The sequence below is a fragment of the Chiloscyllium plagiosum genome, unplaced genomic scaffold, assembly GCF_037043375.1.
Source record: "Chiloscyllium plagiosum isolate Xiang-an unplaced genomic scaffold, Cpla_swu_hap1 HiC_scaffold_1, whole genome shotgun sequence".
NCBI classification, from domain to species: Eukaryota; Metazoa; Chordata; class Chondrichthyes; order Orectolobiformes; family Hemiscylliidae; genus Chiloscyllium; species Chiloscyllium plagiosum.
Window position 1 is genome coordinate 41,202,013 of NW_028270139.1, and position 19,490 is coordinate 41,221,502.

Genomic DNA, 19,490 nt, shown 5'->3' on the forward strand with positions numbered 1-19,490 from the left:
AAAATTACATACATTCAATACCCTCTGAGTGAAAACATTTCTCCTTTTCTCAGTTCAAAATGGCCTATCGCATACTCCGAGACTGTAATTCTTTATCTGGATCCATCGACCAGGGGATGCATCGTCCTTGCATCCTGTCTGTCAAGCCTAGTGAGATATGTTTCAATGAGGTTCCCTTCCATTTTCCTGAATCCTTATGAATGTTGGGCCAGTCAACCCATTGTTTTGTCATAGTCAGTCTGGTGAACCTTTGCTGCATGCTGTCTCAGGTAAGGAGGTCAAAACTGCATTCAGTAGTCCGGGTGTGATCTCACCAAGACCCTGTACAACTGCAGTAAAACCTCCTTGCACCTGTACTCAAGCACTAATGAAGGAAAAATACCAATTGCTTTCCTAACTGCTTCTGCACCTGCCTGCTTGCCTTTGGTGAGCAATGTCCTAATTTATCACCATTAAAACCGTCGTCTGCCATTTTGCTTTTCCTACTGAAGTGGACAACTTCACACTTATCCATGTTATACTGTATCTGCCATACATTTATGCACTTACTCAAATTATATTAAAGCCTTTTTACATCCTTACTACTCAATCTCACCTAGTTTGTATAATCAGTAAACTTGGAAATATTATATTTGAATCCCTAATTCAAATCGTTGGTATAATAGCTGGAGCCAAAACACTAATACCTGTGATACTCCACTTGTCACCACCTTCCACTCTGAAAAAGACCCACTTATCCCTAAAATAAAACAAAGAACTATGGATGCTGGAGATTTGAAACAAAAGTAGAAATTGCTGGAGATATTCAGCAGGTATGGCAGCATCTGTGGAAAGAAAGCAGAGTTAATGTTTTGAGTCTGGTGACTCTCTCCTATTTGCTAACCAATTCTCAATGAATTCCAGTTTATTACCATCAATCCCATGTGCTTCGTGTACAGTAATCTCTTATATGGGACTTCATCAAAAACTTTATGAAAATTCAAATGCGATACATCCATTCTATTCTACTCTTCATCTATATCATCTATTCTATTACTTACATCCTCAAAATGTCCCAGTAGGTTTGTAAAATATGATTTCCCTTTCATCAATCTATGCTGACTTTATGTAATCCTATTATCAATTTTTAAGTGTCCTGTATCACATCCTTTATAACAGGCTCCAGTATTTTCCCTACCCCTGATGTTGGACTAACCATCTGTAATTCCCAGTTGTTTCCCTCCTTTTTAAATAAAAAGGAGTTTGCCACCTTCTAGCCTGCTGGGACTAATCCAAAATTTTAGAAGGTGACCCCAGTGTATCTGTTCTTTCCATGATTTGGACTGGGGTGTACAAAGTTAAAAATCACACAACACCAGGTTATAGTCCCAACAAGTTTACTTGGAAGCACTAGCTTTCAGAGTGCTGCTCCTTCATCATGTGGTTGTGGACCAGTGCTCCAAAAGCTAGTACTTCCAATTAAACCTGTTGGACTTTAACTTTGTTCTTTCCATGACCATCTTCATTAGTGCCCTGGGATGCAGATTATTGCATCTTGTGGATTTATCAGCTTTTACACTCTTTAAGAATGAGGCACATTTTACGTAGGACCTATAATAGCCAGCAAACAAAGGTGAATGAATTCCAAATGTGCTGCATCATGTATCTTAATAAAGTTTCTACAGACTCATGAAGGATTTAGAAAGAGGGCAATACTTCACTGGCCCTGCATATTGAAATTGTAATACTGTGGATCTATCACTTGTGGAATAAGTTTCTTACCCCACTGTCCTGTCTGACATTGTTGTCTTCTGGCTGTTCTTGTGCTTCCTAATGTTCCTTATGGTGTTATTATTTAACCCTTCCACTTTAAGGCTGTCGGTGACTTTGAGCATGCAGCAGAAAGTGCTGAAGACATCCCTGCTATAGAAGATCAGTTGCTGGGGGAGGTATTAGATCAATCCCATTATTTTATATGTATGCATGCAGATAACACTTTGTGCTGCTTTACTTGAGTATTTTGAAACCAGTGTAGTGTCACATGTTGCAGATTTTTCAACGAATACATTATCAGAGCATTAACTTACTTAATGATCATACATATCATTTTTTTCAAAAGGGATTCACTTCCCTGTGCTATTTTCCTGAAGGTGCAGACTCTTTGCTGGAGTACAGCCATCAAACTGTACCAATAACTTTCGCAGTGAATATAGACAACTAATGACAATGTCTCATAGTTTTGTTAACCTCTCCTGGTGTCCAGACACACATTTTCATTGGATGCTGAATATTTATCAAGAAATGGATTTACAGCTGATCTACCCAGATGCAGGGGATCTGAGGGCAGTTGTAATGTATCTGCTGCTGCTTTGGCTGAGATCAGTTACAAGAGCATTGGTGTGAAATGATCTTGGATCATCTTGGTCTTTGTACAGCAGCTAAACCAAAAGGGAGAAAACAAATACAGTCTAGGATTACTTATTATAATCTGTACTTGGTTTGTACTTCAAAAATCTCTCATGACCACTATACTTGAAAAAGTTGCCATCAGTCACATAGTTCCATTGTTTATTCGTAATACACACATCTTGGTGACCATATTCTTCAAAGCAATAGAACACGTAGCTTAAAGAGCAAGGTAGACTGTACCTTGAAAATATAAATTAGTGATTGTAGTGCCTGGCTTTTGAGTATTTTGTATGTGATCAATAATTGCTTTTCTTTTGTCATCTAGGCAGAAAGTGAGCATGAAGAGGATGAAGGAGATTTGGATCTCAGTGAGTCCACATCGGAGAAACAAAATCAAGATGAAACCAAATTCAACATTTCGATTAGTGGAGGTTAGTGGTTTGTCGAAGTTTGGGATCTGTGTTCTAAAGAACCACAGTGCCAGAGTAAACAAGTAAACTTCCTTGCTTCAAACCTGTTGAAGGAGTCAGCCTAAATACAAACTTAAATCAATACTTTCTTTTGTATACTTTTTTTTGAATCACTAATTACATTTTCCATGAGGCATTTCTCTGAAAGCACAGCAGGTCAGGCAGCATCCAAGGAGCAGGAGAATTGACGTTTCGGGCATGAGCCCTTCTTCAGGAATCTTCTTCTCTGAAAGCCTGCATCATAGAAGTCTATAACACAGAAAGAGGAAAGCTCATTTGGTAACCACGTCTCTGTCAGTCCTTTCTAGAATAAGCCTCCTGAATGGAAGTCTTGTTTAAACAATGAAATACTGTATCAATCTTGTGTGATCTTTCTTTCCACAAATTAGTCTGAATTTTTAGAATCATTCATAGAAAACACAAAAGTTGCATGTACTTTCAATGAAGCTCCTCATCTTCGTTAAATGCAAGTAAAACTATATTTTGCAGAGTTCTGTCTATTCTTGAAAAATTTCCAGTTAATCCCTCTAAAATGAAAAGCAGAACTAGTTTAGTAATGTACTGTATTGCCGGTCTGCTAGACAATATAGAAAAAAAATGAGAATTAAAAATAAAAGATGCAGTGTATCATTGGAGCAGTTGATTGTAGCGTATATGGTTAAGTCCTACCCTCATAATGAAGTGTTAAAGCTGTAATTGTGAGACCAGTCCCTGCATCTGGATGGTTCTAGTCAGAACAAATTTTCTTATTACACTGGCCCCATTGAATCAGATTCAAATCTCTAAAGTGCAAAAAATCATTCATCACATGAAAATACTAAATCCCTGTACCTTGTCCCTGTGCAAAAGTAACAATAAACATATCTGTTGGCTCCTGTCTGAGTTCATCCATTTGCCCTCAACTGCAAAATGCAAAGCCTGAGTTTCATTGCTAACACGAGCATTTGCACAGCTCCAATGCACCCTTCAACACAAGGCTGCTAAAAGACAGTGAACCTGAAACTTCAGCATCTGTGAGAAAGATGAAATCGGACAGAACCTTGAAAGTCAGAAGGAAACCTCCAGATATAGCAACACTGTTGCCACACATGTTGGGTACACAAAGCTCTTGTATTGTGTTAGAAAGTAACTAGATCATCTCCTATCATGAAATTTTAGTTTCAAGCCCTCAGGATGAAACAGGTATATAATTAGAGCTGTGGGCTGATCTTGAGTCAGGCAAGGGAAAGAAAGACTTGCACTTATGCAACCTGTTTTCATCTCCTCATTATGCCGTAGGTGTTCAGTGACAAAAGTGTAGTTGCTTCAGTGTAAGTATTGCAATAATGCATTTGTAGATATGGTCCCTCAATTAACAAATTGCCAGTTAATCGGCTTTGAATGATGATTGAGAAAATAATGATGAGTAAGATATCAGCATAGCTCATACGCAGTATAATTTTTTTTAACATCCACCTGAACAGATAAGGTCTCATTTCAGTGCTCAAAGAGAACAAAGAACCTTGCAGCACAGGAACAGGCCCTTCGGCCCTCCTAGCCTGCACCAATCCAGATCCTCTATCTAAACCTGCCGCCTATTTTCTAAGGATCTGTATCCCTTTGCTCCCTGCCCATTCATGTATCTGTCTAGATACAAATTAAAGGACGCTACTGTTTCTGCCTCTACCATCTCTGCTGGCAACGCATTCCGGGCACCCACCATCCTCTGCGTAAAGAACTTTCCACACATATTTCCTCTAAACATTTCCCCTCTGACTTTGAACTCATGACCCCTCGTAATTGAGTTCCGCACTCTGGAAAAAAGCTTCTTGCTATCCACCGTTTTTATACCTCACATCATTTTGTGGACCTCAATCAGGTCCCCCTCAACCTCCGTCTTTCTAATGAAAATAATCCTAATTGACTCAACCTCTCTACATCGCTAGCGCTCTCCATACCGGGCAACATCCTGGTGAACCTCCTCTGCACCCTTTCCAAAGCATCCACATCCTTTTGGTAATGTGGCAATCAGAACTGTGCACAGTATTCCAAATGCGGCCAAACCAAAGTCTTATACAACTGTAACAAGACCTGCCAACTCTTATTCTCAATACCCCATCCAATGAAGGAAAGCATGCTGTATGCCTTCTTGACTACTTTACTGACCTGTGTTGCTATGTTCAGGGAACAGTGGACCTGAACACCCAGATCTCTCTGTACGTCAGTTTTCCCCAGGACTTTTCCATTTACTATGTAGTTTGCTCTTGAATTGGATCTTTCAAAATGCATCACCTTGCGTTTGCCTGGATTGAACTCCATCTGCCATTTTTCTGCCCATCTCTCCAATCTGTCTATAGTCTGCTGTATTCTCCGACAGACCCCTTCACTATCTGCTACTCCACCAACCTTAGTGTCATCTGCAAACTTGCTAATCAGGCAATCGATAGCTTCCTCCAAATCATTTATATATACAGAGGAACCTCGATTATCCGAATATTGGATTATCCGAAGGAGATCCTGAGGTCCTGATGAAAACATTATGTCAAAGAGCTGTTTCAACCCTGATCCCACTTTTGTTTACAGATACAATGATTAAAAACGAACTCGGCTCACTGAAACGCTGCCAAGAACAATCCTGGACAGTCCAGGCACTGTCTCTAAATGACTGACCTCCTGCCCTCGAGCTCTCTTGCTCTCTCTCTCTCTCTCCCCCCCGGAGTTCTACGCAGAGGTGTACCCTAAATTCCCCTCCCAGAAAATCTCTCCAACATTGTCCTGTACAGGGTAAAGGTGGAACCTGTCAAAATGTTGCAGTAGAAGGGTGTGTGTGTGCCCGCGCACGCAATTTGGAGACTTACCCCACAAAGGCAGCAGCAGTCTTACTGTTGGTGTACAGTCCAGCTGCCGATGGGGATTGGGATGGACGTGGTTGGGGGGGGGGCAGATGGTGTGTGGGGGCGGACGGTATATGGGGGGGGCAGGGTGGGAGCGGGTGTGGCTTGGGGGCAGCTGCTCGCGCGCAGTGTGCTTCTGCCTTGTTTCCTGAACGGGGAGCAGACTTTACAGAAAACTCCGAGCCCCAGAGGAAATCAATTAACTGAATAATAAATTATCCAAATGAAATAATACCCATCCATCTCGTTCGGATAATCAAGGTTCCTCTGTATATCAGAAACAACAGTGGTCCCAGCACAGATCCTTGTGGAACACCTGAAAGATAACATCTTTGACAATATAGTATTTGAATAGTACAACACTGGAGGATTTATTGAATTAAAATATTTTGCTGAAGTGAAACATTTTTAAAAACAGTTCTATCCATATTCTAGATGTCGACGGGCTGATTACTCAGGCTTTGCTGACCGGTAACTTTGAAGGAGCAGTTGATCTTTGCTTGTATGATAACCGAATGGCAGATGCCATCATATTAGCAATAGCTGGAGGTCAGGAACTTCTAGCTAAGACACAAAAGAAGTACTTTGCCAAAACAAAGAGCAAGATCACCAGGGTAAGGTAGCTTCTATTTTTAGCATATTTTGAACCTCAGTGCTTATTCTCTTTGCTCTAAAGTTTTGGATGAAATGTTTAGTTGATAGATGCTGTAGTGACAAGAGATTGGAAAGAGATCCTACAGTCATGTGATCTTCAGAACTGGAAGGAAGCTTTGGCTGCCTTGTTGACCTATGCGAGGTCTGATGAATTTGCTGCACTTTGTGGTGAGTAGAGATGCTTTATCCTGCATTCTGAAATGTTTGTTATCCTGCCTCTGATTGCAATCAACAGGAATTCCTCATCAAAGTAATTTATTTAGTGGCAGATTACTTTGTGACTGAGGCACCGCCTATTTATTGAAAAATACCCAACTCCAAAAATGGAATAAAGAGCCAGAATCACTGTGTGTTAGTACCATCGCAACTGATTGTATGCCTAAAACAAGAATAGGAATCACACAATACAAAGTTATAGTCCAACAGATTTATTTGGAAGCAATAGCTTTTGGAGCACTGCTCCTTCGTCAGGTAGCTGTGCTCCAAAAGCTAGTGCTTCCAAATAAACCTGTTGAACTTTAACCTGGTGCTGTGTGGTTTTTAACTTGGTCCACCCCAGTCTAATACCAGCACTTCCACATTAAAATAAAAATGCCTTTCTTGTATTATACATCTTTCAGCACTTCTGATATACTGGGAGAGGTCAGGCACCACCATTGTTTGTAGAAGTGAAAACAGATTGCAATTGATGTCATATTATTTGCAGTTATTTTCTTTTAATACAGGATGAAGTAAAAATCAACTGGCTTTAAAATTTCCTCTCAAATAAGTTACTGTATCCAAGGTTTGAGAGGTCTGCAAGTTTGTTTTGTTTTGCTACACTTTTTATGAACACTCAGCCAATCTAATGCTTGATTGGTAAATGATTGGGTCCAGAATATTGCAGTGATTCTGGAGCTGAGCAGGAGCAGCACATCTGAAGTGCGAGGCTGAGGCAAAGACAAAACAAATTGCTCCATATTGTCATTCCAATCATCCTACTTTTGTGACATTTGATTAACTCCTGTTTTGATACAAATTATACTGCGTTGGAACACAAAAGCTCATTTCCACTGCCATTGAAAAATAAATGATAAAAAAGAGCACAGGTTTGGTTTTTGCTTTTTCTCCTGAATTGCACCAATCAGGAACCAGGGACGAGGGATTTTGGAAGGTGATGCCATAATTAGCAATTCCAGTTGGCAGCACAATATATCTTATGTTGCTGTACAAGTAGAAAGTGAAATCCAAGACAGCTAGAGTCTGGTTTGAATGTGGAAAATAAATTACATGAGTAAAAAAGATTTTAGTGTGCCTTATGTTTTGTTTGTTTCTGTCTCAGACTTCTTGGGCACACGGTTGGAGAATGAGGGAGACAACAGCCTTCAGTCCCAAGCTTGCCTTTGCTACATCTGCGCTGGTAATGTGGAGAAACTTGTAGCCTGTTGGGATAGAGCTCAGAATGGGAACTCACCTCTTGCTCTTCAGGTTATTGCCTTTGAGATTTTTGGTACAACATGATTGTGCTTTTATGAAAAACAATGGAGATGTTAAGTTCTTGAAAGCTAGTTGGACCTCCTGTCTTTTCAGTAATTTTTTTAACAATTATTTGCATTTTGTAAATTTCAACCCCAGTCTCACAAAGGGCTTGTTGAATTTAGAAAACAACCTTCCATAGTGGTTTCACAGAGAGCTGTTTAACATTTGGTAGACATTCATATATTGTTTATAAGGGACCTGAAATCCCACTTTATTCCAGCTATTTCTTTCCCAAGGCTAGATTTTGCTGGTAACATATCATCTGTTCCCAAGATAGACTAGGAAGAATGTAATTTTTATCTAAATTAAACTTAGGTGAGAATATGAATAGAAAGCTTTCTTCATCCGTATTTTAACATTATTTTAAGAGGGAATATGCTCATAAATGTCCAACAGCCTTTGCACAATCCAGCTGGCAGTTTGGGTGACATGGTGGCTCAGTGGTTAGCACTTCTACCTCACAGTGCCAGGGACCCAGGTTCGATTTCCGCCTCAGTCTGTGTGGAGTTTGCACATTCTCCCCGTGTCTGCGCGGGTTTCCTCCGGGTGCTCCGATTTCCTCCCACGATCCAAAGATGTGCAGGTCAGGTGAATTGGCCATGCTAAATTGCCCATAGTGTGAGGTGCAACATTTAGGGGTAAATATAGGCTAGGGAAATGGGTCTTGTTGGGTTATTCTTCAGAGGGTCGGTGTGGACTTGTTGGGTCGAAGGACCTGTTTGCATACTGTAGGGAATCTAATCTAAATAGTGTGAGGTCGCTATGCTTTCCTGTAACCATGCTGAATCTTTATTGTGGATCTGTCTAGTTAGCAATTATGTAATATATGTTCAAATAAATAGTCCTGCAGTGAAGTTGGCAAGTTTCTGTCAAGCACACATAGAACCTGCGGCCCCCTTGACATCGCGACATTCCCATGGGCTCTCTATAGAGTTGCCGGGCCTTCATTCAGTGCTTTACCCCAGTGTACAGTTGGAATTGAGAGTATGGTGAAGTGTCCATCTGATCCGTGGCACTGTGGTTAGGAGTTCTGTGTCGTCCATCTTGCTACGTGGAAGAACATGTATTTGTAAAGTAACTTATAGCCTTATTTTAACATGTTTTCTGGATAACAGAAACCCTACATTGCAGCGTGTCTTCAGCAGTGTACTGAGTGTCAACCTAGATTATGTTGTTTATGTCCTCAAGTCTTAGACTCCACCTTCAATAGTAAGAATGCATCGTATTCCTAGTTAGAGATACTTAACATGGACAATAATTGCATAAATTAAGTCCTTTGTAAGATTTCAAGTGTGAGGCTTTTAAACAAGACTCACGTTCAGGGAATTATAATTCCCTAATTATGTTGGAAACTGGTTAAGTGGTAGAACAGCAATAGTTTTGTTCTAAAACATCAGAAGCAAAAGGTGGAACTGATGCAAATAACAGATATATTTTGGTGAAATTGTTGCTGATGAGAGGAATCTGATATTGCTTTGAAATGTATATTCTTTTACTGCGACTGACTACATAAACCAATTTTTTTGTTTGACATATTAATGACCTGTTCAGCTTTAAACTGTGTTTCAAGCCCCTATCTAGCACCAAAGTGGCTTTCTTCTACCTCCACATTATCCATGCCTTTATCATATGTAGCCAGAGCTCTCTGATCTCTTCTTTGCCAGCCTTCATTTCCTAAAAAAATCTCAGCGGTTTTTATTCAGCTACTCATTAACTCCATTAGTGCTGACCTTTATTAGATCTTTTTCGTCCAACATAAACATTATAAGATCCTCTCCTTGAAATGCTGACATGGCCTCATCTGAATCCACTTGTGTACCCCGCTCCAGCCTTGCATTGTATTTGCATCCTTTGATCTGCTAACTCTTCGTTCCCACAAATCCTCCTCCCCACCCTTTGTTGGACTGTTTGCAAGGTCATTAAGCACCACAGTCTGGACCTTGAGCCCAAATTCCTTAAGTTTTTCTTTCTACCTTTTTAAACTTTTTGAAAAACCATCTTTTCAACAAAACTTTCAGTCCCTCTCCTCTGGCTCCTGTATCATTTGTTTTAGTATTACTTTGTTTGTCTTGATGTAAAATTTTGTTTAATAGTGTTCATGTAAAGCACCTTGGGATATTTAATGACCTTAAAGGCTCTGTGTAAATACAAGTTGCCATCTCCTGCTACACCTGAACCAACTTTTGAATGATTTAGCTTGCAATTCAGTTCTTCTCACATAGAGGGAACTGTAGCACATCCAATGGACTCCGCACTACTGGGTGTGAATAATGAACCTCCCAGAGACTGGGAGCTTCCAATCAAATTGAAACTGAGGCTCTTAAGATCTGTAACCTCTATCCTTATGAGGAAGCTGCTCAACAACTTATTGAGCAGTGATTCAAATTCACAATACCCAACCCACTGATGTGGGGTCAAAATCCTTTGAACCAAGCTCATGAGTGTCACTTCCCTTGTGATAGGGAAATTTCCCTGGTTCTTCCAGTTTGTCAGCTTCCAGTAAGTATAGTACAATTTACTTTGTGCCATTAGCTGCATGAACTGTGGTGTGACTGTGTGCAATGGAACTCTGAGATCCTCTAGTCAACATCCAGTGGCACTAACTAATTCTGCAAGTGACTAAAGTCTTTCCTTCATCTCAGTAACTTCCAGGGCCATATTTGCAAGGCTTTGGTGTCGCTCAGTCCAGCTACAACCAATAACCTGATTTGGAGCAAACTTCTCCAGCAGCAAGAGCCAAATGTTTTCTTGTTTTTTTCCTGTATTCTTTGTTTTCAGGATCTGATTGAGAAAGTAGTGGTTTTGCGTAAAGCAATTGAACTCACCCAAGGAACGAACAACAATGGAGTGGGTGCTGTTCTGGCAGAGAAGATGAGTCAATATGCTAATCTGCTGGCTGCCCAAGGAAGTCTGGCTGCAGCTTTGTCTTACTTGCCTACTGATACAGATCAGGTATGCTGAAAGGTGGCTTGGCTTTGGCTCCACTTTACTGCCATGTGATGTTTAACACTGTTTATTATGTGTAGTTCTGGCCACCATAATACAGAAAGGATGTGGAGGTTTTGGAGAGGGCGCAAAAGAGATTTACCAGGATGTTGCCAGGATTGGAGTGTATTAACTGTAGGGAGAGGTTGGACAAACTTTATTTTCACTTCAATGTCAGAGGCTGAGGGGCGATTTGAAAGTATATAAAATTGAGAGGCATGGATAGTCAGAATCTTTTTCCCAAGGTGAAAATGCTAAATGCTAATTCCAAAATATATTCTAATATCAGTTTTCCTTGCAGATAAGCATTGCTGTGGTTTTATGTTCAGGACTCATTCTTTATCTTTAGATTTCTCCTACCCGCCTCTGCTACATTTCATAGGCTAGGCCTTTAAATGTCACTGTTTATGCTGATTTGCTTTTGCCATCCTAGAAACAAAATGGTTATATTAATAGTGAGCAAAATCTCAATATCACATTTACATACGTCTACGTTAATGCAACATTAATGGGGAGAGTAAGATATTCCTCTGTAGATGGTACAGAACAAACAATCTCCAGTTCACAACATTTAAAAAAAAAATGTTTGGTGCAAAATGTGATGGGTGATGGAGTTGCTATAATTGTGACACAATCACAACATTGCCCATAAAGTAAGGAAAATACCCAATTGTCTCAATGACAGCTCACCTTAGAACAAATGAACATCCTCATTGCAGAAGCTCATAAATCCATCTTTGGCCTTATTTTGATTTTTTAATTTCTTTTTTGACAAGTTGGCGATCTTGCATTTACGAGACAGATTGTTCCGTGCCCAGGGTGAACAGGCAGCTGGGCAAGAATCTGCTGCTTTTTCTCATGGGAAGCATCAAGTTCCAAGAGGTCAAGCAGGTTCCAACCATTCACTTGCCCCGGGGCAGCTGCAGCAGCAAGCATCTACCCAGCAGTACTACGCACAGGTGAGAGGCAGCTTCTATATCAGTTTTAACCCAAGATTAAGCATATGTATGTTTTGGAGAATGTATAGAATATTGTTTTAATGTAACTTCAAACAGGTCCTCAGCATAAATGCTTTGCTTTTGATTAAGACTTCCATTTACCAAATGTGTATTCTATGATGACCATGTATGTGGTTCAGTAAACTCAGTAGCAGAGCATAGACGAAGATATGTGATTGTACTGCTCAGTATCTCACTCAGGGTTGTTAAAATTTGTTATCTAAGTTGGGCATTGTCTTTTGCTCATGTTTTCTGTCTGATGCCCCTGTCTTTTCAAATGTAGACAGATGATACGGTACTGATACATGAAGGAGTTGGAGCTTTTCAGTATGATAACTATAGCTAAGGAAGTAGAACTTAAAAGAATTGGTATATCTCAAAAGTGAAAAGACTTTGGAAGGCATGTAATGTCAAATATTGAAGGAAAGGCTTTAATCACAATCTTTTAAAGATTATTGGATTTTGAATTTGTGTCAGAGACCTGATTATTGCTGATACAGCACCTGTGTTCCCAAAAAGATTTAAGTCCAATAACTATAGACCACTTAACCTGATTTCAATCGGTGAACTGCAGGAGGCCATAATGCGTGGGTTAGTTAAGGACAATCAGCCCAGGAATGTAAGAAGGAAGGTTTGTTTGACAGGTTTTTAGTTTTTGAGAAAACTTTATTGATAAAGCAAATTGCTACGCATGAATATCTTTAGTAATGTGCCACCTAAGGCTGGAATTAAATTAAAGCATAGTTAATAAATTGAGAAGATGGATGAAATTTAATGCAGATAAAAGTGAGGTGATAGACTTTGGAAGGAAGAATAAGAAGTATAAAGTAAATAGTAAAATTCTAAAAGTAAAGTGGTTAAATATACATTTGCAATGCTAGATTTTATAAACAAGGGTTATAGAGTAGAGAGCTAGTTTCTCTTAATCATTCATTCAGCTACAGTGAGAATATTGACCTGGTTTTGGGCGTGTTTCTTGGGTAATGATGACAAGACTGCAGACAGGGTGTATATGATTTTAATTAAGTAAGGCAACAGCCACTTGTGTTCTCTAGCACATTTAACATAGAAATGATCTTGGGGAGGTGTTTAACAGAAGAGAGATAAGAGCGAACTTTCATACATAAAGCACTTTTCACAACCTTCATGTTTTAAAATGCTTTACAGCCAATTAAGTACTTTTTAAATGTTATCTCTAATATAGGAAACACAACAGCTAATTGGTGATCTGAATATGTGATTATGATTAGACCATTAATTCTGGGTGTTGGTTGAAGGGTAGATGTTGTCCAGAATTTCCTTCCTGCTTCTTTGTAACAATGCCATGGGATCTTCCACATACATCTAAGAGGGCAGACTAGGCTGTACTTTAAAACTTTGTCTGTAAGAGGCAATCTCAAACTCAGCACCTCAGTATGGTACTAAAGTTTCAGCTCTGATTTTATGCTCAGGTCTCTATCATGAAGTATAAGGAGGGCTGAGTCCATGAAGAAATTTAAAAATGAGGACGAGCATATTAGTTTACCTGGAGCCAATACTAGCCATTGAGCTCAGGGCAGACAGAACAGTCCACAGTTATGTGGAGCAATGAGTGAAACTACCTGGCTTTACATTAGAATTAAATAAAATTAGGTAGTTAGAGGGAGACCTAAAGAGCTGTTCAAAAATTACAAAAGGCTTCAATATGCTAAGTAGATAAAAGCTTTATATTAAAACTTACCTTGTGCCATAAAGCTTTAATATAACTGCAAGCACATTAAGTGACAAATTATATTGTTAATAAGGCGGTAGTTGTGACTGTTTTATTCCACATGGATTTTAACATTTTTCTCTTCAATTTTGTGCATATTTTCTAGAGTAAGCCTTTTTTGTAATTATTCATTGCAGTGAAAACTCACAAATGAGAGTTCTGGCAGCAGATGATCAGTAGGGTTTAAGTGGAGATTGCACCTTACTGTTTTTCAGAAGGAATTTGAAGAATCCATCAGTTGAATGCTACCTGAAGTTAATGAATCTGCTTCTTTTTAGTAATTGTAAAGGAGTCTGTGCCTAAATGATTTTAAATAGAAACAATGCCTGAACTGCACTGCTAACCAATGAGGATACTAAGGAGATAAATAAAATGGCAGAATGTTTGGGTGAAGGATCCCAATTAGGACAATGCCCTCTCCTTTTTTAGATACTGCCTGCCTTTCTCTGTATCATTTTTTTGTTGTTTCCTTTTTTTTTTAGTAACATTCAAAGATTGTTGAAACTGCATTATTAATCTCAAATATAATTGGATGGAGGGTTGTTGGGGGTATCAGGGACATCTGTGAAAGAGACTTTTGGCCTGCTTTTGTTTTCACCAATTTTGCTTTTGAGTGGGCAAAAACTTGCGGTGAGCTGAGAGTTAGGCTGAACTCAGATGCAGATATTCAATGTATTCTCCCATCACAACCCCTTTCATTTGGAGTGCTCAACCATAACAATTTCTCCAAAGTCCTTACCTCTCAAGTGACACCTAATAGCTTCTGAGGGTAATTTAGTGGAATTTCTTATGCTTATTTGCAGTTCCACAAATATATTCTACAAATATATTATCCACTGAACTAGTGGAAGAATCGATACACGTCTTTTAAACCAGTAGACAGAATTACTATTGGGGATTATGACATTCTGGTGGAGGGGGTCTCACCTGTTTTGTAAATTCCAATTCAGAAGTTGGTGACTCTTTTGTTTTCTCTCCCCACACAAATGCAGAGTTTCTGTTTGCAATGTTTTTAATTCTGCTTGTAATCACACATCTTACCGTTGCTGTGTCTGTGTTAGTGTTTTGTCATCAGAAAGAACTTGTGACCTTTCACTATTCTGTCTGTGATCGTACTGAATATCTCAAAATCATGATAAATAGTTTGATACCATAGTAGCTATATTCATCTAGCTCAGACTATACAACTGAAATCCGACAGCACATTGAATGTAACATGCCCTCACATTAAATTCTCTACATTCTGAAATAGCTCAACTTAACCATTAATAGTGGTGGAAGCAGATTCAGTAATAACTTTCAAAAGGGAATTGGAATAATCCTCGTTGGGTAAAAATTGCAATGTTGAGAGGTAAGAGGGAGCAATCAAATAAGTCTTTTAAAGTATTGGCACAGACTTAATGAAAAATGACTGATTCTGTGAGTCAATCACAAGCAACAGTACAAAATGTATAAAATATATAATTTGAATCAGGAATATAATTTGAAAACTAGATTAATTCATATCCCTAGTAAAATTAGGCATTAAAAAATGTTCTATTCTGTTAGCAGCTGTAATGCTGGGAAGTTCCATGGACTCCAGTGGCTGATCCAATTACAAATGGCACTGTACAAATCAAGCACACACAACACAGAAATGTCAAAATCTCAACAGGATCAAATCGGAACTGATGTTGAATCATTAGGAAAACTCCTGCATGACTGAACAGTCAAGCAAATGCAGTTTTGTTTTTACATGTGTAAATGATGCATGTCCTTGTATTTGTCATGCACATACTATCTAAATTAACCCCATTTCTTATGCCCCAGTTTTTGAATCATGCTTGCATGTTAACATTTACAGTGGAAAAATCCCATGTCGATATTCGTCTGCATCACCTTTTTGAAAGCTTTTAGGTCTCCAAGTAAATGGTGATGTTGTTGCATATCATGGAATGATTAGAAAAAAATCTCTTAGCGAGTATTCACTGGGTGGAGGGGTGGCAGCTGCTGCTGGGTGTGGAAGGGAAAAGATTTTGACTGTGGAGGCTGGACTGTGTTACTGGACTAGTCATTCAGACATCCAGGCTGATACTTTGGGAGCATCACCTCAAATCTCACCATGGCAGCAGTTAGAACCTAAATTCAAAACTCATAATTCTGGAACATAAAGCTAGCCTCAGTAATGGTGATCATAACAACAATAATCAATTAAAACCGATCTGTTTCACTAACATCACCACCTCAGAAATGATTAGTGTGGAGGTGCCAGTGCTGGACTGGAGTGGACAAAGTCTGAAGTCATACAACACCAGGTTATAGTCCAACAGGTTTCACAAGCTTTCAGAGCATTGCTGCTTCGCCAAATGAAGATTAGGGTCAAACCTAACTTAATTTTGTACTGTACTGTGGCTAATTCAGCCGCCAGGAACCAATTTATTTTCTATGTTTTAAAAAATGTTTCTTTCTACACATTATGACACTGAGATAAGATGGGGGGATTGCATTATTAATAAAGGAAACCATTACTGCAGTCATGAGGGAGGATGTCCTGGGTGAGGTCTTAAATGCACAGGAGAGGCTGCGGAGGAAATTCTCTAGGATATTCCCTAAGATGAAAAGTCTCAGATATGGAGCAGAGGCTGAGGGGGATCTAAGTGAGGTATGCAAATTATTAGGTGGATAAACAGAGTAGATTGTGAGAATCTTGTTCCTATGACAGATGTGTCTAAGACAAGAGGCCATATGTTTAAGGTGAGGATTAAGTGGTTTTAGAGATGATCTGAGGAAAATATGTTTTCACCCAGACAATGGTAGAAATATGGAATGTGTTGCCTGAGAGGGGGGTGAAAGCAGAAACTCCTGCAATATTTAATAAACATCTGGATGAAATCTTAAAATGCCAGGGCACAGTAGGCTTTGAACCAAGTGCAGGTAAATGGGATTAGTGTAGTTTGGTGTTTGTTGGTCAACATAGACATAGAGTCATAGAGATGTACAGCATGGAAACAGACCCTTCGGTCCAACCCGTCCATGCCGACCAGATATTCCAACCCAATCTAGTCCCACCTGCCAGCACCCAGCCCATGTCCCTCCAAACCCTTCCTATTCATCTACCCATCCAAATGCTTCTTAAATGTTGCAATTGTACCAGCCTCCACCACTTCATCTGGCAGCTCATTCCATACACGTACCACCCTCTGCGTGAAAAAGTTGCCCCTTAGGTCCCTGTGATAACTTTCCCCTCTCACCCTAAAGCTATGCCCTCTTGTTCTGGACTTCCCCACCCTAGGGAAAAGACTTTGTCTATTTATCCTATCCATGCCCCTCATAATTTTGTAAACCTCTATAAGGTCACCCCTCAGCCTCTGACGCTCCAGGGAAAACAGCCCCAGCCTGTTCAGTCTCTCCCTATAGCTCAAATCCTCCAACCTTGGCAACATGCTTGTAAATCTTTTCTGAACCCTTTCAAGTTTCACAACATCTTTCCGATCGGAAGGAGACCAGAATTGCACGCAATATTCCAACAGTGGTCTAACCAATGTCCTGTACAGCCGCAACATGACCTCCCAACTCCTGTACTCAATATTCTGACCAATAAAGAAGAACATACCAAACGCCTTCTTCACTATCCTATCTACCTGCGACTCCACTTTCAAGGAGGTATAAAGCTGCACTCCAAGGTCTCTTTGTTCAGCAACACTCCCAAGGACCTTACCATTAAGTGTATAAGTCCCGCTAAGATTTGCTTTCCCAAAATGCAGCACCTCGTATTTATCTAAATTAAACTCCATCTGCCACTTCTTGGCCCATTGGCCCATCTGATCAAGATCCTGTTGTAATCTGAGGTAACCTCCTTCGCTGTCCACTACACCTCCAATTTTGGTGTCATCTGCAAACTTACTAACTGTACCTCTTATGCTCACATCCGAATCATTTTTGTAAAAACATAATGGGCTGAAGGACCTGTTTCTATGGTGTATAACTCTATAACAATCAGAGAATCCATGTAACTACTACAGAAACTGGATTCAAACATGAGTCCCTATTATTTGACATAATATAGTGCTTGATACCTGCACTGCACTGAATAAATATCTTATTGACGCAAACAGTGTTAATTTGAATAGGGGTTTAAATAGCTTTTTAAAATAGAAGTAAGGTCCTCATCTGTCAGTGTCATGATTTGGAGGTGCCGGTGTTAGACTGGGGTGGACAAAGTTAAAAATCACACAACACCAGGTTTATTTGGAGGCACTAGCTTTCGAAGCACTACTGCTTCATCAGGTGGTTGTGGAGCAGAATCATAAGACACAGGATTTATAGTAACAGGATTGCGGTGTCATGGAATGTAATATTAAACAAATTTAGATTAAGTCTTTTATCTTTTAGAGTGACCATGTTAATTTCAGATCTTTCATATGTAAATCCCTGAACTTCTTAAAAGTTACATTCTCGAGATATCTTTAACAATAGGTGTCCTCTCAGCTCAGATAATGCATTGAAGGCGAGAGGTTAAAGTCTGTCTGTGTCCTAGTGTACAGAATCTTACATGGATTTATACAGTTTTTGGGCAAAATAAAATGTAATTATGCAAGTACAAATTCACCCCTCAAGCTTTTTTGTGTGTGCATGCGGGGAGACTGAGTGCGTGTGTTTGTGCGTGTGAGTGAGTGTAATGGGGTATAAGTCTGTGAGAGGTGTATGAGAGAGGGTCTCTGTGTGTGTGTGTGTGTGGGTCTGTAGGAGTGATTGATGTCATGTTGCAGCAGTCTTTGTTTGTGTTTGTGTGCATGTTGTTTAAGGGAAACTATCATGTCATCTTTTATTTTCTTTTGTATAAAATATGGATGTGCATTATAGTGGTTTCTTATTTTATTTCCATTATTGGTGTCTGTCTCTGTTTGATTCAGGTTAGACCTGCCCCTACTGTCACATCATGGAGTAACCAAACTTCCACTGCCCTTTCCAGCTTTCCAACAGCCTCTGCATCTAACACACAGGTACAACAGTGTTAACCTACTGCTCTCTCCCAATTTAGCAGCCTGTCTTCACAGTCAGATAGAAAATGAATTGCATTGGAAATGGGAAAATATATATTCTAATACGTAATCCACTTTGCTTGCTGTTGGATCTTTGACTATGATTTATAGCTGTATTTCCTGAATGTTGTTGTTTACATATTGAAAAGAGCTCTGAATGTTGACTTTGGATTTACATAGGTATCAGTTTAAATAACTAGTAACTGATTGTCTTGTGTATTTTGCGTTGCTTGGAAATATTCAATCAATAGATCTATTTCAGCAAAGTGATTCCCTCCACCTGGCTACCCATGAAATGTCCTTATCGGGCACATGAAACACATTTGAAACAATTGAGAATATTTAAGATCAGTCCAGTTGTTTCCCTACTTCTATGACTCTTATTACTGAGTTCATTGCATTTGGGTTGAGGGTGGTGTGACAGTGTACTTAATGAGCAAAACATCAGTGAAGAAATATATTCGTATGTGTCCAGATGACTCATGATTTATTGTAACACGATGTAACAATGTTTGCTGCTGAAGTAATGATGCTTACAGACATTCTGAAAAATGCACATAACAGACTTGCACATAATAATCACTTGAGAAAATTATGCTGCTGTTGCATTGTGTGAGTCTCACTCCAAGCTTTTATCATTGTCAGTTACATAGAAGGCTGAGTGCTGTTGAAGATACGACTCATCACATTACAGATAATGATTTTCGCTGAGAAGGCAGTTTCCACACCTTTTGTTAGAAGTACAGGTTAAAGAAAAGAGAGTTCACTGTCAGTTAGAAAATGTAAAATTACATTGATCATTGATGAACCACATGCTATCAGCTTAGGGAAGG

At 39.4% G+C, this 19,490-nt stretch overlaps 1 protein-coding gene across 10 annotated transcripts in view; it reads left to right on the forward strand.

Annotated features, from left to right (window-relative positions):
• Positions 1 to 19,490, forward strand: part of sec31a (SEC31 homolog A, COPII coat complex component) — a 113,923-nt gene that overhangs the window by 71,921 nt on the left and 22,512 nt on the right. For 7 of the 10 annotated variants that reach the window (XR_015756981.1, XM_043695150.2, XM_043695162.2 and 4 more), the window contains exons 14-21: positions 1,854 to 1,928; positions 2,714 to 2,819; positions 6,167 to 6,345; positions 6,427 to 6,553; positions 7,707 to 7,852; positions 10,682 to 10,855; positions 11,665 to 11,847; positions 18,529 to 18,618. Coding sequence is in view for 9 of the 10 variants with exons in the window: in XM_043695150.2 (XP_043551085.2) it covers positions 1,854 to 1,928; positions 2,714 to 2,819; positions 6,167 to 6,345; positions 6,427 to 6,553; positions 7,707 to 7,852; positions 10,682 to 10,855; positions 11,665 to 11,847; positions 18,529 to 18,618 (1,080 nt within the window). In the remaining variant the exon portion in view is untranslated. The remainder of the gene's footprint in view (positions 1 to 1,853; positions 1,929 to 2,713; positions 2,820 to 6,166; positions 6,346 to 6,426; positions 6,554 to 7,706; positions 7,853 to 10,681; positions 10,856 to 11,664; positions 11,848 to 18,528; positions 18,619 to 19,490) is intronic. The other 3 variants (XM_043695188.2, XM_043695196.2, XM_043695174.2) reach the window with 2 other exon arrangements.